At 45.4% G+C, this 26,426-nt stretch overlaps 1 protein-coding gene across 5 annotated transcripts in view; it reads right to left on the bottom strand.

Moving 5' to 3' along the window:
- Positions 1–26,426, bottom strand: part of SPHKAP (SPHK1 interactor, AKAP domain containing) — a 170,998-nt gene that overhangs the window by 28,841 nt on the left and 115,731 nt on the right. For all 5 annotated transcript variants that reach the window (XM_083178312.1, XM_083178308.1, XM_083178309.1 and 2 more), the window contains 2 exons: positions 4,595–4,654; positions 2,128–2,262 (listed from right to left, as the gene is read on the bottom strand). In XM_083178312.1, the coding sequence (XP_083034438.1) occupies positions 2,128–2,262; positions 4,595–4,654 (195 nt within the window). The remainder of the gene's footprint in view (positions 1–2,127; positions 2,263–4,594; positions 4,655–26,426) is intronic.

Below are 26,426 nucleotides of genomic sequence, written 5' to 3'. Positions count from 1 at the left end.
TGTGAGGTAAGCACCTTACTTGAGGCAGCAGAATCAAAGGGGCTCAAGCGGGTGACAGTATTCATTTATTAAGAATTCATCTAAAAAGAAAAAATGTTAATTGAGCTCCCAGCATGCCTTGTTGTTCTCTCTGAGATCTATTATGCGTTCTCCTGCGTCAGTCTAGCACAGGCTCAGTAGAAAGGAGCCGGCCCTTACCTACTTACATAATGAGGGGGGCAGGTAGGGAAGAGAGGTCTGAATTCAACCCCATCCCCGATGGTGGGGAACTGTGCATAGGTGCTAATGTGCCTGTGTCATCCCCCCTCAGCGAGCGCCTTCTGCTATCTTTTAATTTGCCGGGGCTCTCACTTAGGGCGAGATGTACTAAGCCTTGAAAAGTGATAAAATGGAGAGTGAAAAACCACCAACCAATCAGCTCCTACCTATCATTTTTCAAACACAGCATGGAGTATGGCAGTTAAGAGATGATTGGCTGGTGGTTTATCACTTTTCATTTTATCACTTTTGAAGCTTAGTACATCTGGCCCTTACTGATTGATAGATAGGAGGCGTTACGGGTTGCCTGCTCGGGGCGGTGGGATGACATCACATGACGTTAGTCCCCGCCTTCAATTTGGCCATCACTTTTCAACTGCTGTCTGCTACGCTCTGCAGACATCAGCGGAGGAGGTGAATGGATGTCTGTGTGCGGCATCCATTCACCTCCCGGATGAGGGCTGGGGGGGTGCACGGGGGCTGGGAGCAGCCCAGCAGATTACCTTAGTGCTGCGTTCCGGGTCCCAGCGGCAGCGATCGGCCCTTGGAGATGACGTCCTCTCCAAATGGCGGCTGGGGGATGCGGCGGTGTAAAAGGGAACAAGCGCCGGGTTGCACCCGGCTTGAAGCTGGGATCAAAAAACCCGGGTGCAACCCGGCGTTTTTGGTGTAAAAGGGGTATAATAGAGATCAATGTATGAGTATATTTCTGTTTCTTTAATACAAATGGAAAAAGGGTTCAGTGTCACTAATATATCTTGAGAATTGCGATATTTCTGATTCTTGCCCTTGAGTGCTTTCTACCGTAACAGTGTAAGCACATTGGGGATATAAATACAATGCTTTCTGTACAGCTAGGTAAATATATACAGAACACTGTGTGCTGGTATTTAGTGGATGCTATTTGGGGAATTTATTTTTGTTTGATATGATGTCTCTTAAGCACAATGGGACATATACCTGTAAGTGGGCTGTAATGGTCTGTACCTACCATTAGAAATAATGTAAATAATGCTGAGTAATGGTGGGAAATTGCAGTGTGTGAAAAATAGATTCCCGTAGGAAAAGAACACAAGAAATTATTGCGTCTTGCTGACATGTTTGTGGCAGATAAAAATATACCCACGGATTGTTGCACAAAATCAAAGTACAGGTAGGATACATGTAGGATTCTATGGGCCTAATTCAGACCAGATCGCATGGGATAGAATTGGGACAGCGTTATCCCTGCTGTGGAAATAGGGCATCGCCACCCTGTGGCTGTTGAAGTCGATAGCGGCAGGGGGCAGAACGGTCAGTGCTGTTGACTGTTCATGCATTTGCATTGCATATTGCCTTGCTATCTTTTAGATAGCAGCGCCGATATTGGCATGGGCGCATATCCCAGCGGCTTCTTCTTACATTGGGGAGAAGCAGTATCAATGCACACAACGAACATTTTTTGTGATTGACTCGGAAGGCTGCAAACTTCACAGCCTTGCGAGTCCATCAAACGCCGCCCGTCAGCCGCAGTTCCGGCCGCCACCCCCCCTTGCACACAGGACCCCCACACAGCTGTGAATGGATGATTTACAAAATCATCCATTCGCAGGCGGGGAGAAATCATTCGATGGTTGCCGACCTTTTCCGCCCCTCGCTCGGCGTGTAGAGTGCGTGCACCCGGTGAACTGAATGTTCGTCGTGGGTGCACGCAACCTGATTCTGCACATGCTCAGAAACTCGCCTGCTCTGCGCAGATGCTCAATATCGGTCCTCCGTGCGAATGGATCTGAATAAGGTCCAACATGCGTGCGCTGATACCATCATCATACATCTGCCCCATGTTACGTGTGCACCCAGCTGAAACCAGATTCTGAATACGACACCAACCTGTTGGGTCTCGGCTGTCGGCCCACATTTCCTGTTTGTTAAACCGCTCAGCAGCAAAATCTCGTTCTCTCTCAGCTCCTGCGGCCTTACGGAATGTATCAGTTTCTGCAAGTCGGGAGACAACTTGTCCAGTTTCTGTAATATGAAAGAGCAGTTTCACTTACACACAACAACTATACATTGCTGATTATATAAATTCATAAATGGAGAAATCAACAATATCAGGAATAAGTTAAAATCTCTAATCTCCACAATGACACTATTCGCATATGCGATTAGTATAACAAAGAGCTGCCCTTTGCGAAGCAGCTGTCAGTGGGTGAGCAGGTTCCAGCAGCTCTCCTGCTCAGAGGGACTGCAGGGCTTGTAAGGTGCTAGGACGGAGGAGGTCACTGGTCCGGGCAGCAGAGCAGGAAGCTGCCTGGACATCAGGTGAGTGGGGGCAGTGCGGGTAGTGTGGGGTGGCAGGGCATGGGGGGGGATGCAAAAAGAAGCCCATAGGCTTCTATGGGCTATGCCACTAGAGTTGGCGTAACCCCATGTGGTGAAGCCCCAGGGTTGTGGGGCTTTAGTGCATCTGGAACTGCGGTAAAAACCCTGATAACAGGGTTTTTAACCACATTTTCAGTTTAGTACATCCCCCCCTCTGTGATAAGGAGTACACCGGGTGTACTGGTGTATGGTTGGAAGTTTCATGCCCTTGGATATAGTACATCCCCCCTCTGTGATGAAGAGTACACCGGGTGTACTGGGGTATGGTTGGAAGCTTCATGCCCTTGGATATTTAGGCCCAAGTGATAAGAGTGGAGTATGCCCCAGGTGGGGGTTGCAATATATGGGGTCTATCTATGCTTTGGAGAGAGCTAAAGTACCAACCAATAAGTTCCTAACTGTCCTAGTTAGGAGCGGATTGGTGGTTAGTTTATTTCTGTCCACTTTGTCTCTCTCCATGGCCTTGTACATAGCCCCCATCTTCTGTAACCTGGCAGCTAGGAGCTGGTTGGTCTGTACATTATCTCTTGCCACTGTATCGCTCTTTAGGTCTTAGTACTTAGTACTAAAGAATTAACCAACCGGTACGTTTTGGATTGTGGGAAGACAGTGGACCCCCCAGAGGAGACCCATGCAAATATTAAGAGGACATACAAACTTCACATAGATAGGGCCCTAGTGGGAACCAAACCCAACAACTTAGTGCTGTGAGGCAGCAAGCTAACCATTGCGCCACCTTGCTTCCTATACCACAGAACAGCCCTGATTGTGGTGGACTGTTCTGATTTACAGTGATTGGCAAACTGCAAGTTTTAAATTAGAGTCAGATTAACAATGGGGCAGATGGAGCGGATGGAGCTGCAGCTCCAGACCTCCACAGAAAACATCGACCCATCACGCTGACACCATGGTGATCACCAGACAGACACCAGTTGGCCACATGATTGGCCAGAAATCATATTTATCACATTGTGTTGTGTGCTATAGATGTTGGGACACATCTGTCTATAAATTAAACTTTGCAGTGATATTAGTAAGAATGTCACACTGTCACATTCATGAGCCAGACAGTGGCGTAATTATAAATTTTGCTCCCCCATGCCAAAAAGTTTGTGCAGGGCGAGAGAAGTCTTGGACACGGGAGTGGGAGGAGGTGATTAGGTGAGAGGTCAGTCGGCGGTCAGCGATGGAGCGAAGAGGATGGGAGGGAGTGTGGGTAGAGATCAGTGAAGAGAGGTAAGGAGCGGTGGAGGAGAGACTTTTGTAGGTGATGGTGAGGGGTTTAAAGAGAAATCGGAAAGGAGTGGGGAGCCAGTGAAGAGATAAACAGAGGTGGGAGGCGGAGGTAGAGCGGCGGGAGAGGAAGATGAGCCTAGCAGTGGCGTTAAGAATGGATTGGAGAGGGGCGAAGCGGGCCAGAGGTAGCCCAGAGAGAAGGATGTTGCAGTAGTCAAGGCGGGAGATGACAAGAGAGTGAATGAGAATTTTGGTCGCGTCAGTGGAGAGGAATGGTCTGATGCGTGAGATGTTGCGTAGGTGAAAGCGGCAAGACTGTGAGAGAGCACAAATCTGGGGGGTGAAAGAGAGGGAGGAGTCAATGATGCCGCCGAGGCAGCGCGTTCGGCGTGCTATTGGCTAATGTGCCCATCCTGTACACATTGGCCAATAGCCGGCTCTGCGTACAGTCAATTGAATCAGTGGGTGGGATTTGTCGTCTCTGCCATGACTCACTTCTGGTGCTCAGCCAGTGGGCAGCAGCAGGCAGCAGCATGTCAGTTCGTCGAGCAGGTGCCGGCGCCCACACAGACCCCACTGCGGCTTGCTCCCCCAAGCGGCAGCTGGGGCTGCCTTACAGTAGATACGCCACTGGAGCCAGATTCTCAGTGACTGATTACACCAGCTTTCAATATTGGATTGGATTGGATAAATATACAGTATACACAACTGAAGGAGAGCACATTGGGACATGACTTACTTTTCTGAAAGCTTCATGGCTTGAATCCTCATTCAAAGTGTTGATATTCACAAAAGAGATCTAAAAAACAAAGCAGGTGACGAGTTGATATGATTTTCCCCACAGACAGCGGATCTGACCAGTTATGAGTTAGAAATGTACGATGTAGAAATTTAGCGTGTCCATATGGTTTCTATGTCAATAGCTCACATACACAATGAGGCTGACAAATGTAGACATGTTTATCTAGTTCACACTTCCAACTCACTCTACACCATCTTCATGTAAGTGGTATTTCCCAATTCTGGGACCAGTTTCCTACCTGGCATCTCTTATCGTCTGACCTAACTACTCTCATAATAAGGGACCTCTTTGTTATTCCTTTTTTAATTAATTTCACCTACATTTGTTAAAAGTAAGTTCTAGCCTAATTCATAACGTTAATGCAAGAATGAAATCTTCAGATGGCTTTAGTTCCCAGAGCCATGATGCTTCGGTACTTGCTTCCTAGCACGGCGCCCAGATTTTCTACGTACGCTAACGTAGTGAAATCGCATCGCATCGCATTGCATGGGCCATTTTAGTGGCATGCGATGTGATGCGATGCAATGCGATTTTCTATACAATAATTTCATTGTATGTACAATGATGTATTACGCCCCCCCCACTATCCACGCCACGCCGAAGCGTGGCAAGCACAGCGAGCCCCCTGAGTGGCGGCGGAACGCGTCCTCCGACGTTTTCATACCCCCACTATCCATGTCGGCGTGGAGTTGATGTTATATAGTGTGGCAAGTGCAGCGAGCCACCGAGCCCAAAGCGTGGCGAGTGGCCGCGGATTACTTTACATATATTACGGCTCGGTGGCTCGCTGCGCTCGCCACACTATATAAAATAAATTTCACGCCGACGTGGATAGTGGGGGTATGAAAACATCGGAGGACACGTTCCGCTGCCCCTCGCGGGGCTTGCTGCACTCGCCACGCTTCGGGGTGGCGTGGATAGTGGGGGGGTGCCTAAAACCTCTTGGTATGTCATACAATCATATTATTTGTAATGGCATCGCACACCCTATAAAGTCACATGCGATCGCATGCAATTTTGCGGGAGGTGCGATGCGATCCCCTGGGGCATACAGAGCAGTGAATAAATTACATTAAAAAATCGCATCGCATTGCATGGCACTAAAATGGCCCATGCGATGCGATGCGATTCTCCTACGCAGAAATTAGCTTAGTGGGCGCCGTGCTAGGAAACAAGTACCGATGCTTCTTCCTATGGTAAGGGGATTCAGGCTGTGATGAGGGATCCGATCGGCAATGCTGCAGCAGCCAACACATACAGGGACAGATGTACCAAGCTTCAAAAAATGATAATGTGGAGAGTGATAGATTAGCTCCTAACTGCCATTTTAATTGAATTGTCAATTGACATGGAATAAGAGGAGACACATGGGTGGCGTATCCTACCCCAACAAGTACAAGTTTAGTTCACCTTTGAACCTTTAGTTCACCTTTCTCTAGCTTAAGCTCCATAAGGACCATAGGCATTTGGTTCAATTAGACACAGTGATGCCCTGATCATATATTGGCAACAGACAGTCAAGAGTGGCATAATGATGATGGGCGTATCAACCGCATGATGATATGTGTATTAACATACCATTAGGCACTAGGCATACAGTATATGTGCATTTCCATGCATATTATTATGATTGGCATGGATCCTAAACACATATTGGCTCTTATCCTGGTTCACTTGCAAAGGCAAATTCCTTCTCAAATGAACAAAACCATGTGCACTGCAGGTGGGGCAGATGTAACATGTGCAGAGAGAGAGAGAGTTAGATTTGGGTGAGTTATTTTGTTTTTGTGCAGGGAAAATACTGGCTGCTTTATTTTTCCACTGCAATATAGATCTCACTAATTCTCTCTGCACATGTTACATCTGCCCCCCTGCAGTACACATGTTTTTTTTTTTTCATTTGAGAAGGAATTTGCATTTGCAAGTGAACCAGAATAAGGGCCATTGTTCTGCCCGATTCAGACCTGTTTGCGAATTCACAGCGGCCCGCATTCAATAAGACTGCTGCCTCACTCCATTGAAATCCTGCCTTGTGAATGAATGTGCTCACTGTGTGAATAAATGTGTATGCAAATCCCTTCGCACCCAAGCCAATATGTCCTTCATAAAAGATTCACCATCAAATAAGTTTTACACTGGCCACAAGTCATCGCAGGCGCTGTCCAGCGTTTTTCTTGGCACCCTCACTGCATGTCATTCACCTTGCGTAAGGCCAGCTAACAGACAAAGTTGCAGGTCTTGATCACAGCCAGGTGTCGCTCACGAGCTTTGCGGCCAATGTGCATGTGCAGTACATTGATAATTGGCCCCTGTGCAAACAGGTCTGAATTGGGCCGATAGATAAGCTATTTGCACGTGAAACTTATTAATCTCAAAATACCTTACAACAACTCAGCATCAGACACGTTTCCAAATCATACTTGCCTACTTTTGAAAACTAGTTTCAGGGAGATATAGTTGGTAGCAGAATTTTGCACAGCGCCCCATTGAGGGGGCGTGTCATGCTCCACCCAAAGGGCGTGTCTAGTTCCATATATGGAGAGAGATTGTGAAAAGAGATTGTGAACGTGACACTTAGATGCATGGCTGTGTAATCTAAAATGACTTATATCCAAATGTAGATGAGCCCCAAAGCAGTTAATAAGAGTTACTATACTTGGTAATGTGCTAGGAAATGGTGCTGATGAATTATTGTAAATATATTTATCTCTCATTCCTTTTATCCCAAAAAATGTAACAGTGTAATGCGGGCTAGGTGACATGAGGGAGATTGCTAGACTAATGAGGGAGAGAGGGAGATTGCTGCTATTTCAGGGAGTCTCCTGCAGAATGCAGGAGGGTAGGCAACTATGTTCCAAATGAGCACTTTCCTTATGGCCACAGCGATCTCAAGAGATGATTTCGGAGGCAGTCACCTATATGACTCAGACTCTTACACTCCCCACATCACACTGGGTAAAGAGCAGATCTCTAGCATTCTCACCCTGTCTGCTTTTTTCTGGGTGCTTTAAAATGAAATGGCAGGCAGCTCTAAGCATTCTTGAAAGTCATAAAAAAGGTCAAAACACTACATCCTGTAAGTGGTTCCACTGAGATATACACAGCAATTCATTCCAAATAGCAGCAATACTAATTTATTTTGTAAATGAACACTCTCTAGTTTAGTAGACGTCTGCACTAAGAGATGGGCCATCTGCTCTTCCACCTAGAGCACCATGTTATGTTGCAATCTCTGAAGATGCTTCGCTGGCATATGTTGGTATAAGTGTTCCGGCGTGTCTCTGCGTGACCCTCACACGTATTGCCTGATTACTCCAGGGATGAGCGAATATTTAGTTAGGTACTGAACATATCGTCTTACAATTCATGCTGAAACGAAACAAAAATGTGTAACAGCAAAAACTAAACAAACACTACAGCTTACATAGCTTAAACTTGTATGCGGCTTTAGCAAGGTGATTTCCGATGACTTCTCCCTGTATATGTCAGTAATTCTCAAGTCCTTGCTTGAAATGTTCACTTCAATTCCGTTCCCTTTCTTAAATCTTCCAATGCATAAAGGGATCTATTCATTATTGCTTATTTGCTCCAGACTAGGTGAAAATACCTTTCTGAGGAAGCCGCTGATTCTATAGGCGAAGAAATGCATAAAAGGACTTTGACTTTATGTTTGCCTGCCAGTTGAATCGCCCCCTGTCCATTGTCCCATGTGGTAACCCTGAAGGGCTGCATTCTTGGATAAGCACCAGCAGCCAAGTTGGCACAAAGGCCCTTATTCTGGTTGGTGCGTTAATATCCGCGTGCGTTTGTGCCGCCGATGTTTTGTGTCTGCGCATGTGCAGAGGCATCTCTGCGCATGTGCGAGCGGGACGCACGGCCACATTTCACATGAAATGTGTACACTACGAACAGGGGGTGGAGAGGGGCGTGAAGGGCTATTTGGGCTCATTACCATATGCATACGCCCCGCGTTTCATGGGCATTCCCATGCAAACGCTGGGCGTACGTATGGTAATGCGGCCGTGACGCACGTGTAGGGGGCGGACATATGACATCGCCGGATGTCAGCTGCCCGCCCAGATCTCTGCTTTTGCACGGAGAAATGTCCGTGTGGTCTGAGGTTGCGGGAGCTGGTGGACCACTCGGTACTGCATTCGATGGTCTGCGACCATTGAATGATGGGGGAGGTTCCCTGAGATGGAGGAGGTGTATTCATGAGAAATACACGTGCGGTCCGTTCGGCCAGCTTCTTACCGCGTACGGACGGAGTTGGCGATCCGTATGGAAGGCGGGGTTTAGAACGCACGGTGCTGGCCGCATATTCGGATCCGGCCGCACCGATCAGAATAAGGGCCATAGAGACAGCAGAGGACTGCAACAAACAGGGAGGATTGTGGGCCAGATTCTCTAAGCTTCAAAAGTGATAATATGGAGAGTGATAAACAGCCAGCCAATCAGCTCCTACCTGCCATGTCACAGACTGTGTTTGAAAAATGTCAGACAGCAGCTGATTGGCTGGCTGTTTATCACTCTCCATTTTATCACTTTTGAAGCTTAGAGAATCTGGCCCTGTGTCCGGAGCACACAAATGCACTTTACTTGCAATATAAGTATAATTTCAATTTCCAACCATCCGTGCATCTAGCTACTAAACAGCTGAATAGCAATAACTGTTATAATTTCTGCTGCTTGAATTATTTCATCTGCTTGTTCTACTAACCATAATACAGGGATATAACTGGAATCATCACCAACTACTATTAGCCTTACTGCTTGCTATACTAACAATTACGCAATATTGCCATATTAATAGAACTGGATATTGCCCTTATAACGTTTCAGCTGTCAATTATTAGGATATTATGTTTATTTTTATGTTGCAGTTATATGTTTTTTTTTAAGTTTATGTATACTGGCTTGTAACTTTTGTAAATATATCATATCGTATATACAAATCTTTTCATTATTTAATCCATATTGGCACTGTTTTTAGTTGTTTTTTTCTAAGTAATGAATGTCTATCTTTTGTTAATGTCTAACTAATGCATGTCTATCTTTTGTTAATGTCTAACTAATGCATGTCTAACTTTTGTCGCTGTCGGACTAATGCATGTCTAATTTTTTTTCAGTGTCTAACTAATGCATGTCTAACTTTTGGCACTGTCGGACTAATGCATGTCTAACTTTTGTCAGTGTCTAACTACAGCATGTTTATCTTTTGTTAATGTCTAACTAATGCATGTCTAATGTAGTGTACACACCAGAACGTCCATGATCATACCACAATCGTAAAATCGTACAATGGTTGCACGATTGGATTGGAGTACATGATCTGTACACGGTACACGATCGGTACCTAATCCAATGTAGATGAAGAATCTTTAGTGCAGTAAGCAAAATCTCCAAAGCAACCAAACGACTGGCAGGGATGCGCAACGGATCAGAATTGCATTAAAAACGTGTACAATTCTGCTTTTTTCTTTTACATACAATCGGTTGATAGACTTGTCAAAATTGATGGAATTGAGCCAAAATTGTTCTGGTGTGTACCCAGCATTACTTTTGATTCCAACCTATTGACAGTCTGAGTATACATTGTCCGTGAGCTATACCACACTTGGCTGCTCCAATTACTGCATCTACTTACGTATTTAAATTCTACCTTCAGAAAACTTTTAACTACAGTACTTGGACCAGGTAACAGTAAAATACACTTGGTAAAGAAATAAAGAAAATTATGTTTATGCTCTAAAATGATGTATATGTTTCCCTTTTTATATTTATTGCTGAAATGTTTTGCATACAATTTATTTGTGTGAATTAGTCCCATCCCCTGACAATTTCCTATTTGTTCATTCTGCATATAATTCCCAACCAAAGGGCCTGATTCTGGTGATTTTCGCACTTCTGTGCATGCGCTGGAGCCACATTGTATGTGCGTGACTTTTCAAAGTGTGATTGCATCTTGAAGGATTGCACTTTGATTGACAGCGGCGGGCGCTGCCACGCTGTTTACGTGGAATGGTCTAGACCATTTTTGGGGCAGCTGCGTGACATCACACACATCCACTGTTAAAGGGAAAATGGTGTCAGTGCACCTGCCTTCACATCAAGTGAGATCATGGTGATTTCTGCAATGTGATCGCAATAAGATAGGCCTTTTCATGTTGGGCAGCCTTGCCATGTAGCCCCCAGCATTCAAAAGTATGCAGTTACAGATTTGCTAAAATAGAAATTGGGCCCTTAGTCTCTAATCAGCCAATGACTGGTGCTTATCAATGCATTCTAGAAAAGATCTCACTCTAGAGCCTATTCATTATGTTGTGAGCAGCAGTGGTAGATAGATATTATAACACTGAAGAAATGTAAAATGACTGCAGTGCAGGGACATCACATTCCTATTTATTAAACATTTACGCTTTTATTATATACACAGGGTTAGCGGAAAATAAGTTCAGAGGGTACTTGTTTCCTAGCACGGCCACACCGTGGGTAGTCGTGTCGGAAAAATCGCGTCGGTCGCATCGCATGCGATTTGGTCGCATGCGATGCGACCAACCCGATTTTTTTATTGAATCAAATGTGAATAGGGTCCCTGGGACCCGATTTTACATTGGATTCAATGTAAAATATTCCCTAGACCCCCAATTTTACAGCGTAAACCCCACCCCACGGGTGACGTGAACCCGAAGCGTGGCGAGCGCAGCGAGGCCGCGAGGGGCGGCGGTGCGCGTCCTCCGACCTTTTCATTCCCCTACTATCCACGTCGGCGTGGAGTTGAGAATATAAAGTGTGGCGAGCGCAGCGAGCCACCGAGCCCGAAGCGTGGCGAGCGCAGCGAGCCCCGCGAGGGGACGCGTATAACTTCACAGGTATACGCGTCCCCTCACGGGGCTCGCTGCACTCGCCACGCTTCGGGCTCGGTGGCTTGATGCGCTCGCCACACTTTATATTCTCAACTCCACGCCAACGTGGATAGTAGGGGAATGAAAAGGTCGGAGGACGCGCACCGCTGCCCCTCGCGGGCTCGCTGCGCTCGCCACGCTTCAGGTTCACGTCAATAGTGGGGTGACGACGGGGCCATATATAATGTGAAATGGGTCATATTGGCCCATTTCACATTTTTTACTATGTTAGATGGACTTTATCAAGTCCATCTCATCTTGTGCCATTATAATGGCACAAGACCGACGCGATGCTCCCGATTTCAATGTTAAAAATTATTTTAACATTGAAGCCTATGGGGAAATCGCGGGCATCGCGTCGGTCGCGTCGGGGCCAATGTTAATGGTCGCGACCGACGCGATGCCCCCGATTTTCCCTTTGCCGGCAAAATGGACCTGATTTCAGAGGAAATCGGGTCCATCGCGGGCATCGTGTACCTTAACTTAAAGGTACACAATGCCCGCGATTGTGGCCGTTCTAGGAAACAAGTACCGTTCAGAGGGCTCTGGAGCTCATTTATAGCTCTGGATGTGACAACATTGTAACCACAGGTTATTCTAATGATGCCCTAGTGATTTGTTATATAAAAATGTTATTTACAATTTTCATAAATTCACCATAGCACAAAAATAAATATTCAATAGACTTATACAATGTAATGTCCAATACCCTGATCAAAAAAGTTTACTATGCTTGCTCATTTTGTAAGACGAATGCTCTTTTTCATAGCTGGCACAGAACCCGTTATGGTACGTAAGATGTTGTCCTTTAGAAAACCTGATAACCAAAAGTCGCACTCAGACGAGCGAGGAGGCCAAGCTGTTGGCAAAAATCGTCTGATTACCCATGCATCAGTGAAATGCTGCCTTACTAATTCAAAAAATTCAAAAAAATGGGGATACACCACAGCGCCAGAATTCTGGCTTTTTCAAGAGTACTTTCAATTAATCCAATTCATTCAATTAGTCCACTTCTCATAGATTCATAAACCATCCAGCAAAAATTCATAAACAATACATCTAATTTTTCTTGAATGATTTTTATTTAATCTAATATTCAGACAGTTCCGCAATAAAAAAATAGACAAAACCTTTTAAAAATAGATAAAGAGTTCCAGACAAAAATTTCAGACAAAAATTACTGACAGTCACATAAAAAAACTTCTTGTTTTTCTCAGATCCACAGTCATAAAAGAAAAATGCAACGCACCGGACCTTTTTGGCTACACTGCCAAAAATCCCACACACTGATATTATTCCCGGGAATTTTTGTGGGATTATTTGGCTACTGTGTACCCAAGCCCTTTCAGAGTCTTACTGGGGGTTGAGGGGATGAAAAAGGGGAAAGACGATACAATCTCATCTGTCCTCTGCGTTGATCTTTATATTAGCAGGACCGTTGTTCTATCCTGGGATATGGCTTCTGAGTCACCGTGCTTCCACCACAGTCCCTCAGTTTCACCAATGTTCTTACTTGGGGTATGATAGAACAACAGTCCTGCTAATATAAAGATCAAACCAGAGGATGGGTGAGATGGGTGAGATTGCATCATCTTTCCCCTTTTTCATAATTTTTTTTTTGTACCCAAAACCTTTCAGTCTTAAGGTGGCCATACATGTTACAATTATTGTATACAATATCTCATCTCATCGCATCTCAGTTTTGCGATGAGATGAGATCTAGTACAAAAAAGTATGTGCTGCACATACTTTTTGTACTAGATCTCATCTCATCGCAAAACCGAGATGTGATGAGATATGGCTTCTGAGTCGCCGTGCTGCCACCACAGTCCCTCAGTTTCACCAACGTTCTTACTTGAGGTATAATAGAACAACAGTCCTGCTAATATAAAGATCACCCGAGAGGATGGGTAAGATGGGTGAGATTGTATCATCTTTCCCCTTTTTCATATTTTTTTTTTGTACCCAAAACTAAGGTGGATTAAAAAGGGGAAAAATGATACAATCTCATCCATCCTCTGGGTTGATCTTTATATTAGCAGAACCGTTGTTCTATCATACCCCAAGTAAGAACGTTGGTGAAACTGAGGGACTGTGGTGGCAGCACGGCGACTCAGAAGCCATATCCCAGCCTAGAACAACGGTCCTGCTAATATAAAGATCAACCCAGAGGACGGATGATATTGTATCGTCTTTCCCCTTTTTCATTCTCTCACCCACCAGTAAGACTCTGAAAGGTTTTGGGTACACAGTAGCTAAATAATCCCACAAAAATTCCTGGGAATAACATCAGTGTGTGGGATTTTTGGCAGTGTAAATCATTTACCCCAAAATGTCCAGTGGTTTGCCTTTTTCATTTATGACTGTGTATCTGAGGAAAACAAGAAGTTTTTTTTATGTGACTGTCGGTGAACTTTGTCTGAAATTTCTGTCTGGAACTTTTTATCTATTTTTAAAAGGTTTTGTCTATTTTTTATTGCGGAACTGTCTAAATAATAGATTAACTAAAAATCTTTATTTTTTTTTTAAAGAAAAATTAGACGGATTGTTTATGAATTTTTGCTGGATGGTTTATGTTACTGCCTTTCAGTATGAATCTATGAGAAGTGGACTAATTGAATTAATTGGATTAATTGAAAGTACTCTTGAAAAAGCCAGAAGTCTTGCGCTGTGGTGTATGCCCATTTTTTGGAACTTTTTGACATTGTGTTGATAGTTTAAAGTTGAACTATTATTTTGGGGATCCAGCAGCAGGACAAAGTTTAGGGCTTGGGTGGTGTTCTTATTCTCAATTTTCTGCCTTACTAATTGTTGTACAGAATGAGCAATATGGGGAGATGCGCCATCTATTGGGCACTTTTTGGACATTTTTTATTTTAAAAAAATCACTAGGGCGTCATTAGAATAATCTGTGGTTATAATTTCGTAGAATTAGGAGCTATGGAACGCTCTCCAGAGCCTTCTGAAGTGGGTAACATATTTTTTGCTAACCCCGTATTTCTATCTATCTATCTATCTATCTATCTATCTATCTATCTATCTATCTATCATGGCATTGAATATCACACAGAAATGTGACTTTCTTTTTTAATTTACTGTACAGATTATATTTTCTTTTTGTACTTTCTTACATATGGAAACCAAATTGATTTTTTTTTTTATGAATTACTGACTATACAGACAATAGTTAATTATCTTTCGCATGACTAATGTGAGTGGGAATTACAGTAGTGTTTGTTTAAATTTGCACTCCTTTTCTATTTACACTTCAGTTTCTCAAGCATATGTCACATTTGTTTATATTGGAGTACATTGATTATATTAAAATAACAACAGCAACTGTAATATTAAAGTGGAAACCAGGCCTTTAAAGGCCACATATTTTGTACATATATTTAGCACTATCCTACAGATGGAGCGCCATCTTGCAGGGGATGGCTGAAGATTCGCCAGCCGCCATCCCTCACCAGCCGCCAGCCGCCTTACCACGAGGCTCCCCCCGGGTCCCCGCCGCCTCGCCGAGAGTCGCCCCGGGTCCCCACTGCCTTGCCGCCCCCCCCCCCCTAACCCTGTCCGTCTCCCTGAAGCGGAGACGGACAGGGTTCCCATCCCTCCGCCGATGGGAAACTGAGACACACGTGTGTGTGAGACGCACGCGTGTCTCAGTCAGATGGGGCGCCTCTCTGCCGGCGATCGCCAGCGGCCAGATTCTGGCGCTGGCGGAGCAATAGTGAGAGGCGCTCCATCTGTATATTTAATTTCATCAACATTCACCCAGTTTTAAAGTGAACCTAATAGCATTTTAATAGAAAGCATACAGTAAAATAATATAAAAAAATCAAGCAAATGAAAATTAGTCAAAACAATTATCTGATTAAAATAGAGGTTTTATTAGATAATGTAAAGGCCCAAGTGGAATTCAGCTTGTTTGCACCGGCTGGTGGATGACATATCTTTATATTTAAGCTGTCAACTGCCCCTCCCATCAATATGAAATATCCACAGTATTTACGAGTGGAGTGGAAGAAAGTTGTTTGTCCTTATACATTTCTTTATATTAAGGAGTAGCTAAGGAGTAGTGTGCGGTCAGGAATCAGGTCCCTTTGTGTCTGGCCGCTGGCTGTGTACTGTCCCCGGAGTTCACCTGTAGAATTAATGCCACTGCTTCCTCCACCTGTGTTAGCATAGGACAGATGATCGCTAATGTCTGAGGGCAGCGTGGGTAGCTCCCAGTGGATTGCTGGTTGGGCAAAAGCAAGCAGAGAGACGCTGCTGATGCTGCAGCCAGAACCGGAAGTGACGCAAGATGGTTAATATCTCCAGAGCAATGGGTAACTTATTCTGTCATTGAGAGATGACTTCTTCCTATGCCATTACCAATACCCCCTAATTTCAAGTACCCCAGTCTACAGTGTATCCCCAGGTGTACAAGTACCCCAGGTTGGGAACCACTGATGTAAGTAAGTAAATTTATTTATATAGCGCACTTTCTCCAACAGGACTTAACGCGCTTTACAGACATCAAAACAATGCACATAATACAGAAGATTTGGGTAGATAAATCACACAGACATAAAAGAAAGCTTTGAGAGCACAATAGGCACAATGCATTATTGGTGCAGGCCTTTTGGAAAATAACTATGTATTCCATCCTAACAAGTTATCATATGAGGCTGCCATCTTAGGCGCACGGTGTAGGCAGGGCCGGCACCACCACTAGGCAGCTTTAGGCATTTGCCTGTGGGCGCCGACAGGTGAGCCAGGTGAACATTTCAGCGGAGCCTGCAACCCCCTCCCCTTGGAGACCGGGTCAGAGGCTTCCCTGGAGCCAGGCAAGGGGTGCCTGCAACCCAACCCCCCCGCGGATGGAGCAGGTCGCAGTGGCCGCATCCACCCCCCTCCGGGTGAGCACCCTGTGGAGCCAGGCAATCGGCGCCTGCACCCCTCCCTGGACCGGGTCGGAGCGGGTGAGTGGCGAGGAGTGGAGGGTTGCCTGGTGCGCTGACATGGCTTGCACCGGCCCTTTGTGTAGGATTACCCTAGGTGAAATAGGTTACCCCAAGAAGAAATTACACAAATATGAAGTGATTGTTGTGTAGTTTACTATCCCAATAAGTCAGTCAGGTCCATGTATTTTTCATCCCATCCACGAGTGTACCAGATGAGGCAGCCATGTTGGGCGCACAATGAAGGTTACACTGTGGGAGATCAGCCATACAGTATAAGGACCCAATGCAGATATGGGAAAGCAGATGCTGGTGTAGTGCATGGAAACATCCACATGAAGCACATCCTGCCTGTTGAGGAACCATCCGAGGCAACCAACTGGGGTGCACTGCGTAGGTCACTGCTGGTAGGGTGTGCAATCAATGGAGGTACACATTACAGGAATAGTACACTGTGATGTAGAAATACACTGTTGGAGGGATGGTGGGCTTGGTCCAGGTGTTCTCATAGCAGATGTGAGGATAGGCCATATAATGCATACTGCATGCACTGACAGTACAGCACAAGCCTCATCAGCAGCAGCATAATTGCCTTTTAAATGCTTTGCAATTATTGATTGTGGACCATTGATTCATCCGGTGAAGCATTCCCTGATTTAATGTATTTTTACAATACCAGATCTGTTTGCACACAAACTAAGGTATAAATTCCCACTATTATACAACATTTCTATGGCGTTATTCAGAAAAAGGCATTTAGTGTAGAAAAGACACCATTATCTGCTGCAAGGTCACTCAGTATATTACATTACGATGAACCCCACAGTGTGGTATACGTTTGATATACAATAATGGAATTTCAACAATGTTCTTATTTTACTGTCTCTGTGACAATGATCAAATAGCAAAGCTGTGTAGGGCAATCAGGAGTCACACTAAAGACACCATCAGATATATCTTCTCACACAGAGGACGGAGGAACGATCAGAGAAATGGCTGCATGGGATGTTTAAGGGTTTTGTTAGAGTCATCATCTTTCTGACTGCAATGTCCTGTTTTAGGGAACATCTATGGGATGGTTCTGCAGTGAGCATTTTTTAAAGATTATTTTGCTGATTTGGTCCATTTCATGAGTTAATCCATGAGTCTAAATGTCACCTATGGAAAAATCAGTGAATGTATCAATCCATCATACAAGACTGTGACATACCTCCCAACATTTGATTGCAGCTCAGAGGGACAGTTCCCAAATTCTTGGGGGCATGACCTATTGGAAAGGGGGCGTGGTCTGCACCCGCGATGCTGCTGTGAGGCCACGCCCTGTTTTTTGCCGCTTTGGGGCATGCTCAGCATCTCCGTGAGCTGCTGGCTATGCCCCCAGCCCCTCTGTCTGCTGGAATAGACGCCCAGCATCTATTCACGGATGCCCAACTGCGCCCCCCCCCCCCACACTGTCGACCCCGGAAGAGATGCGGGAACGTCACATAAAACCAGGACGTTCCCGCGATAAGAGGGACAGTAGGGAGGTAAGCTGTGATCCAACACTTGTTTTAATGCAGTGTTTCCCGACCTCGTTCCTCAAGGCATAATAACAATCCAGGTGTTAGTGATAACCAGGCTTTAAAACAGATGTTTAATCAAATTAGCTGAGGTACTAATTAAGTCACCTGTGCTCAAGTATGGCCATCCTTAAAACAGGAACTGTTAGGGGTTTATTTACTAAATTAGGAATTCTATTTAAGATGGGATGTTGCCCATAGCAGAATCTACTTATTAAAACGTAGACCTGTCTAGAAGATAATAAATGAATAGATGTGGCCATGGAATACATATAGACAGTCTTCCTCATGATCACTTTTAGTTCTCTATAGAACCCCACAACAGGTACGTGATTGGCGCACACGGTCATACTTGAAAGGAGGAGCCTGCAAACCGCAAAGTACCTAAAATTCTGAAGTTATTTTTATATTACATTTAACACACAAAAAAAATCTATAATATATACTATACTATATTTTAGACTTGAATATATAGGGTGTAGCAAACCCTCACTTGGTAAGTGTGTTGATAGTGCAGCTTAATCTAAAACTTTACATACACAACTAATGAAAATGTGCACACAAATTCTATTTCTATATTTTCCATACAGCTGTCTCTAGAAAGCATGCAGGGAAAGTGGAGGGGTGCATCGGGCCGACTCGAGGGATGCTCCACAGGAGCGGCTACGCTGGGCGCCGACTCCTAGGGGCGGCCTCAGTCCGGGACAGATACAGTGGTGGCAGATGGTACCTGGGCAGCGTGGGGTCTGGGGGTGCAGTGGCAGAGCAGCCATTCTGTCTTTTGAATTTTCAAATTCTGCCGCCGCTGTCCGCAGTGTCCGCTCACTCACTCAGCGCTTCCCGGACACTGCAGACTGCACACTCTGCTGCTGCACCCAAAGCCCCTGGGTGCTTCACGCTGCCCGGACCCCACACTGCCCAGGTACCACCTGCCTTCCCCTGTATCCGTCCCGGACTTCCCGCTGCGTAGCGGCACCCACAACTCTGTGCCTGGAGCCAGCCCTGGGGTGCATGCCCAGCTTTCTTCTCCTCCGTAAGGTCACTTGCTCACGAGGTGCAACTCAGGTCTCTGGTACAGCACTGTAGTTTATTAGTAAGCCCGCTCAAAGCAAATGCTTCCAAAAGTAGTCTGCTACTACCTTGTGATTGCCTCAGTGTTGTTGCATGTGTGAGAGAAAAAGAGATGTAATTTTACTCACTGCCGACATATGGCAGTGTTTTGGAGACACACAATCATATGCTAGGCATATATATATATATAGATCTTATGGCAGATGCAAATGCTGTGTTTGCACTGGAAATAAAATGGCCTTCGTCTCACAGCAGCATTTGCTGATGCTGGAACTTAATTTCGGGAAACAGTTGGTGAAACACCTTTCTCTCTCTGTCATATGACAAGCGTGTCATTCGTTTTTGCTGAACATGCACAAAAGAAATTAACCGTCCATGAACTAAATCTAAACCCTCATCCCTCCCCCGCTTCTGCAGATTTCTTATGCTGCATTAACAAAGTAAATGCTGATTAAAAAAAATAATCATTGAAACCCAGCCAGAAATACAGTAATTTAGGATAATTAAAGATTTGTGCAGAATCCTTCTATCTTTCACATAAACATCAGTGATATTTGAAATCTTGTAACTATTAGATTATCTGATGAAACTAAATAAAATATTAGTGTTTCTATATTGATGGTAGTTATTTCTTTGCATGAAAGGAGTCAAATGTGTTTTTTTTTATGTAAAAATGTTTTTCCTTATGTACCTCAAAGGGTTTTGTGAGTTTGTAATCTAGTAAATTAATCAAAGTGCAATAATTAGAAAACTCCTGCAGCCAAATAATTTTTTTTTTTTTTGCTATAATCACCATTACCGATATTATAATGTACATAGGATTGTTATTCTGTATTGGGTGAAATGACCAATCTTTCACCTGCTCATTCTCTTGCATACTAATCCCCTTATGACTCATCCTATTTCCCTTTATGGCAGCTAGCTATTTTTGGATTTTTATTTTATGGATAAGCACAATGCCACACAAGAGCCCTATCTTTTGCGCCAATTAATAAGAAGCAAGTGCAGGGCTGGTGCCACCACTAGGCATCTCTAGGCATTTGCCTAGGGCGCCGGCCACTGGACCATAGCAGGGAGCGGGGAGCAGGTGAACACCCCCACCCCGTGAATCAACGCTGCCCCCCCCCTGGACACCCCCCAGTGGTCGGCGGGAATCGTGTGCCTGACATCCCACCCCCGCTGGTCAGCGGGAATCAGACGGCCATCACCCCCCCACCCCGTGCCGCAGTATCGTAGAGAGGCTTTGCACCGGCCCTGAGCAAGTGTAAGGCTAGTTTTAGTGTACAGTAGTTGCTCTCCCTCCTTCCCCCCTTTCAGCATACTGTGCCTCTTGTTATTGCATTGCTGGGCCCCTGGGTTGTCCCTTTTGATAATTATGTCCCATCCTAAGCAATCCACCCCTCCCTCCTGCTGTCTGGCTGACACGGCCAGACCCCTTGCAGCCATGGGATATTGGCACCCCCGCAGCATTGCTGCCGATTCCCGCCTCCCCCCTTCCGTTGGTTCCCCCTGTGCCCAGCTCTCTGGTCTTGGCCGTCTTCCAGCACGTCTCCCCATTTCCCCTGCGGGTTGTGTGGCACTGGTCGCGTGGTGGGCGGCCTCCACCTGTCAGGTACGGCCCCCTCCCTGGACACGCCTGTGCCTGCGGGTCCTGAGGTCTCCGATTGTGTTACCTTGCCTGCTGTGGCAAGGTTTTTGTTCATGGCCCTTGGTGTGCCGATTGCCGCAGACAAAACCAAGGGTCCTACACACTGCCGTAGCTATTTGGGTATTGAAATTGACACGAACGCCGGTTGTTGTTTCCTTCCAATGGCCAAGGTTCAGAAGCTCTTAGGTCTGATTGAGGATTGCTTGAGTAGGTGTAAAGTTCGGCTCAAGCAGGTCCAATCTTTGTTGGGATTGTTCAACTTTACATGCAGAATCATGCCCATGGTTTTTTATCTCAAACTTGAACAGGCCACAGCGGGGGTGGTCAGGCAGCATCACACCATTTACCTTTCTCGTAACCTTTCTTTTAACTGGGAGGTGTTGTGGCCGGCTCCTCCATGTTACAACAGCTGCCTTTGCTGTTCACAGATGCTTCATGTAGTATCGGTTTTCTGGCCTTTTTTAGTAATGAGTTGTGTGCTGCTCCCTGGCCCTCTTCATTGGTATCCCGGGAATTCATGAGGAATCTCCTTTTACTGGAAATGTTCCTGATCATTATTACTTTGGAATTGTGGGCTTCCCATTTTGCGGATAGGCAGGTTGTTTTCCAGTGAGACAATATGGGGATGGTTTACGCAATCAACAACCAGTGCGCCTACTCCCCACAGGCCTTGCGTCTGCTGCACCATTTGGTCCTTCAGTGTTTGAGGTTTAATGTGCATTTCTTGGCCCGTCATGTCCCTGGCATTGACATCAGTATTGCAAATTCTCTGTCTTGCTTTCAGTGGGATAGGTTCCAGGAGTTGGTGCCGAGGCTGGCAGCTGAGGGTTTACCATGCCTGCCTTGTATCTGGCAGATGACCAAGCAGGTATAGTTGCCTTGACCAGGAATGCATTGGCCCCTTCCAGGCATAGGGCATATGATGCGGCTTGGAGGGATTGGATGGCCTTTTTGTGTAGGTATGGTCAAGAAGGTGAGTCTTTGGAGGATAAATTCTTGGCTTTTGTTTGGGAGCATTTTAAGGTGGGTAAGTCAAAAGGGGCCATATCCGCAACCCTTGCAGACATCTCCATGCTGCATCAGGAGGATCCCAGTAGGTCCTTCATGCTGTCTAAGGCAATGAAGGGATGGGCCAAGGCGAATCCCTTGCCTGCGGATTCCCGTAGGCCCATCAATTTAAAGTTGTTGAGAGGTTTTATGGGGGCTCTGGGAGGAGAGTATGAGGCCGCGCTACTTAGGGTGGCATTCAATTTGGCCATTTTTGTGGCTTGTAGGATAAGTGAGTTGGTTGCTAGTAGCAAGTCTTGGACATGGGGCTGTTGTTCAGTAACGTTCTGTTGTGGGATGATGTGTTGCTTTGCAAATTGCACGTTCTGAAATGAACCAGGCTGGACATGGCCTTTGGGTGTCCATCGCAGCGCAAGAAGATATGGAGGTTTGCCCTGTAAGTTTGGTGCGTGTGAGAGCAGACAATTGCTAGTTCATGCCGTCACTGGTCCTCTCACCAAGTTACAGTTCGCAGCTGTGTTACGGCGACTTTTGGCTTGAGGCCTGATGATTATGGGACCAATTCCTTTTGGATTGGGTTGGCTACTCAGGCTGCGGTGAATAGATCTCCCTCAGTGGCAATCCAGGCTCTGGGACGGTGGAAGTCATCTGCCTATAAATCTTATGTTTGTTTAGATAAGATGTAGTTGCGCCTGTGCTCTAACCCAAAAACTACGTTTACCATCAGTTTTTGAACGGCTAGTGTTCAGGAATTTATGGTGGGAAGGATGCTTTTTCCTCCGAGGAGGCCTTAAATCAATTGACACAATTACAGTCCATGGGAGGTTTTTTGAGTTTTTTCCCTCACTTTTTCAGCTTCTTTGGATACATCCAGACAAATTTGGCTGATTGGCCATTCTTTAATTTTTTGGGCGGAAAGAGATCCGATGGCAGAGCGGACTGAGGATTTCTTAGGCGACAGGGTTGTCAGGTGGATAGAAGTTTGTGGTTTCTGTTGGGTTGATTTCCTGCAGGTTCTTTTCCGGTATGAGAAGCGGGGTTGTCCTGACTGGCTGGTCATTCACTTTGAGGAGAATGGCATGGGGTTAAGGGCATTGACATAATACTGAACATTAAGTAGGATTTGGTGGCCTTGAAGGCTTATTGGCCAGGTGTCATGGTTGTCTGGCCCGTATTGGCCCCCTGTTTTCACTGGAATGGGGCGGTTAATTTTTCAGCCATTGAAAAGGTTTTAAGAAAGTTAACTCAGATGTGGGTTTGTGTCGCTACCAGCCAGTGGTCAAAGCATGGCATAAGCGGTCATTTTGGGGCACCCCCCTTTGGTTGAACCCATGCAGGTGGACAAAGGGCGTTCCTGTGCAGAAGTGTGCATTGCTCTGCTGGGGTAAAGGGTTGTGAGTCCCGCACAATGCAGGTTACTGTATGCAGGTAGGAGGTGGTGGTGAACCCCTCATGGATTTTGGGTAAGATCAAATTGACTGGGCTGGTGTTGGTAGCTACTTTTCCTCTGGTATCCTCCAAATTTAGTTTAAAAGTTAGTTTAAAATTTCAGCTCAAAAATTTAGTTTCAAGTTAGTTTTAAACTTGGTCACAAAACAATAAATGCTTGTGGATCTTTTGAAATCTAGCACTTGTTTGTCCGTGTATTTATTTATTGTCTGTGTGGTTTATTTTGTGTCAGTGTGATTTATTTTAGGATAAGCTACAGTAGCTTAAGTTAAGGTAGAGGTATGGTACAATAAGTTATGGGCGCCTTCAATATATTTACAGCAATAGTTTGCAAATATATTGTGGATGAGAAGATCTCAATCTCCTTTCTATGTCTTATTTGTAATTTGTGTCTTGTACAGGTGCTTACAGGTATCGGGAGATCTTTATACTAATGGGGCCTCCGCACGGGGTAATTTTAGGGCATTTTCTAAGCGATCTCACTAGATAACGTAGAAAATGCCCCTACATCCCTCAATGTAGTGGCCATAGCGATAGCAATGTGTGGCCCCGCACGTCTTTTTCGCACATCCGACATGCTGGAAAAATCGACGTAATCACCAGTAAAGGCCAGTGTTCTCACTGGAGAACACTAGTCATGACAGATCGCTCAGCACACATCGCTGGCACATCGCTGTGATCAATCCTGCTGAGAGATCTGAGTGATCTAGCATCGCTCAGATCACTCAGCAAAATCTCCTCACGTGTAGGCCCCTTTAGAAGGCAACCAAATCACTGAACACTGTGAATAGCTACATTTCTTCGGAATCTATACAATAATTGTGATTGGCCTGCTTTGTCTCCATTAGGCACATTGGCAGTCAACCCCCCGCCGTCATTTCTAACAGCTCCTACTGCTGCAGCAATGGATGGGACATGTTTGCAGTCTGGGAAGAGTGATGATCAGAAATAAATGGGGAACCCTGTAGAGCTCTCTACACTAGCTATTGACCCAGTGAATAACAGGCCATAAATAAAATTAGTGGTACATTCATTAGAATACACCGAGAGTCTTCTGAATGCAATCCACAAGTGCCGGGTGCTTGGCCATGACCACAGTGGGAAACCTTAACCCAAGTCTGGTTGTTGCTCTCTGCGAAGGCTGGGAAATGTCACTACTGAGTAGACCCAACCTCCATTTATTAGCATATTAAATTCCTGTGTGGTCACAGCTGACTACTACTCCTTTCACACCAATAACCCAGGTTCAACCAGGTTAATTGAACAGAGTTTCAAGCCCTCCCAGTTGCTTGAAACTGTGTTTACACTGCTGGCTGGACCCGGGTTATTCACAAATTGCCCCTTTGAGATGACATAATCTCCAAGCCACGGTGATCTGGCAAGCTTGGACTCTTGCTCTGGTCCAAGGTCAGAGGCTCGTGTGAAAGGGGCATGAAAAAGACAGAGGGGGGAGCACAATCACTACTCTGTTGGCACCTCTACCTTGCTTGCAGGGTGCTGATAAGCTGGCTCTCAACATAGATATACAGATAGAGCGCCTCTCATTCGGCGAGAGCTGGTGGAGAGGCACTCCATCTGATGGAGACGCGCGAGTGGAATCCCTCCCTGTCTCCGCTTCAGGGAGATGGGCCGGGTTAGGGGGGGTGAGCGGGGGCTGCGGGCAGCGTCGGTGGAAGTGGCGGGGGAGGTAGCGGAGAGCGGCGATGGGCTCAGACAGAAACGGGGCATGCAAGCGTCTCGTGCGCCCCCTTCCGTCTGATGGCGGGTCCTGGGGATTGGCGATAGAATCTAAAGTCCCATACACAATGGGTGACTTTGAGCTGAGAGCAACTCAGTTTACTCGTCTGAGCTGCTTTGAGCTCAAAATCCACCCAGCATGTACGGGGCAGCGATGAGCGGTGAGCGCTGATCATCACTGGCCTGGCAGCTCATCTGCTGGTATTACCAGGTTGGATGGACGATGGCCGCACGGGTCTGAACCTTCCCCCATGATGGATTTGGACATATCCCCCTTGTGTCCCATATATGTAGATTTGTGTACATGTGCATACAGTATACTGTATATGTGTGCACCTTTATTTAGCTCCTGATTGTTAATAAATGTAATTACACTTCCAGGGTTTAAAAAAAAAAAAAAAAGCCTGTAGAGAGATATAATATGAGGAACATAGAAGTCCTCAGGATCAGTTCCAGTTTACAAATGAAAGAGACTGTATGCATGAGAGATCCATCAATCCTCAGTACAAACAGATGGGGAGATTTCAAAACACACGTCTTCTGATAGCAAGGTACAGGGACACTTAGAAGTGATGACTGACATCCTGGCACAATGCAAGTGACTTACACAAATCTGTTACCAAATGCATTATGTAATCACAGGCTTAATTCTCTACAGCACCTATAAAAAAAATGAAAAAATAAAAATAAAAAACACAAAGGACCCGTCTAAGGTTTACAGTATACAGTATATAGTGTATGTGTATTAAGCTTATAAATGACCTACAGTACATTGCGCTTGCTACTGTACAGTATATGAAGAATAGATCTGTGTGTAAAATGCCAGATGGATTGTATGCAACTATAAAAGTGGTTTAACTCTTAACATTATATGTGGCACCTAACTAGAGGCATTCATTTTCCTGGGGTATTCTGTGCCAAGATTTTGGTGATCACTGGACTCCTCTACCCACCACAGATCTGCAGTACTCAGATGTGCCACCACATTCTCCTGCAAGTCTGCAATCTCTTATTTAAGCGGGGGTATTTGTGCACAAATGACATATGCACTCTGGAGTCACATCTGCTGCATATTGTCAGTGAGAGAATAGGAGAGACAAGTGAGTGACGCAGGGAGGAAAAGGAAATTGTGTCCATGGCCTCAATGTTACACTTATGCCCCAATACACTACACTGCATTATCGCATGCAGCCTCATCGGCACAGAGCAGTCCTTTTGTATTTGATGTATCATATGTGATCCCAGTCATGGCTGCGGGATCTAACAAATCCTTTTGGCAGCCATGGAGATTAGGGCGGAGTGAAAAAATTGAAATTGAGAAATTCAAAATCGGCTAGTGTGGAAAAGTTGTGACTTGACCTGAATAAGAAACGTGCAAAAGCATTTTGATCTGAGTCAACATCTTCTGTTCTGGCAAGAGGCCAGAAAATAACGAAACCTATGAAG

This window comes from Crinia signifera, chromosome 3 (assembly GCF_055691185.1).
Source record: "Crinia signifera chromosome 3, ASM5569118v1, whole genome shotgun sequence".
Classification (NCBI taxonomy): Eukaryota; Metazoa; Chordata; class Amphibia; order Anura; family Myobatrachidae; genus Crinia; species Crinia signifera.
Note: the sequence above shows the minus strand (reverse complement) of the source record. Positions and strands in the feature narration are given on the sequence as shown.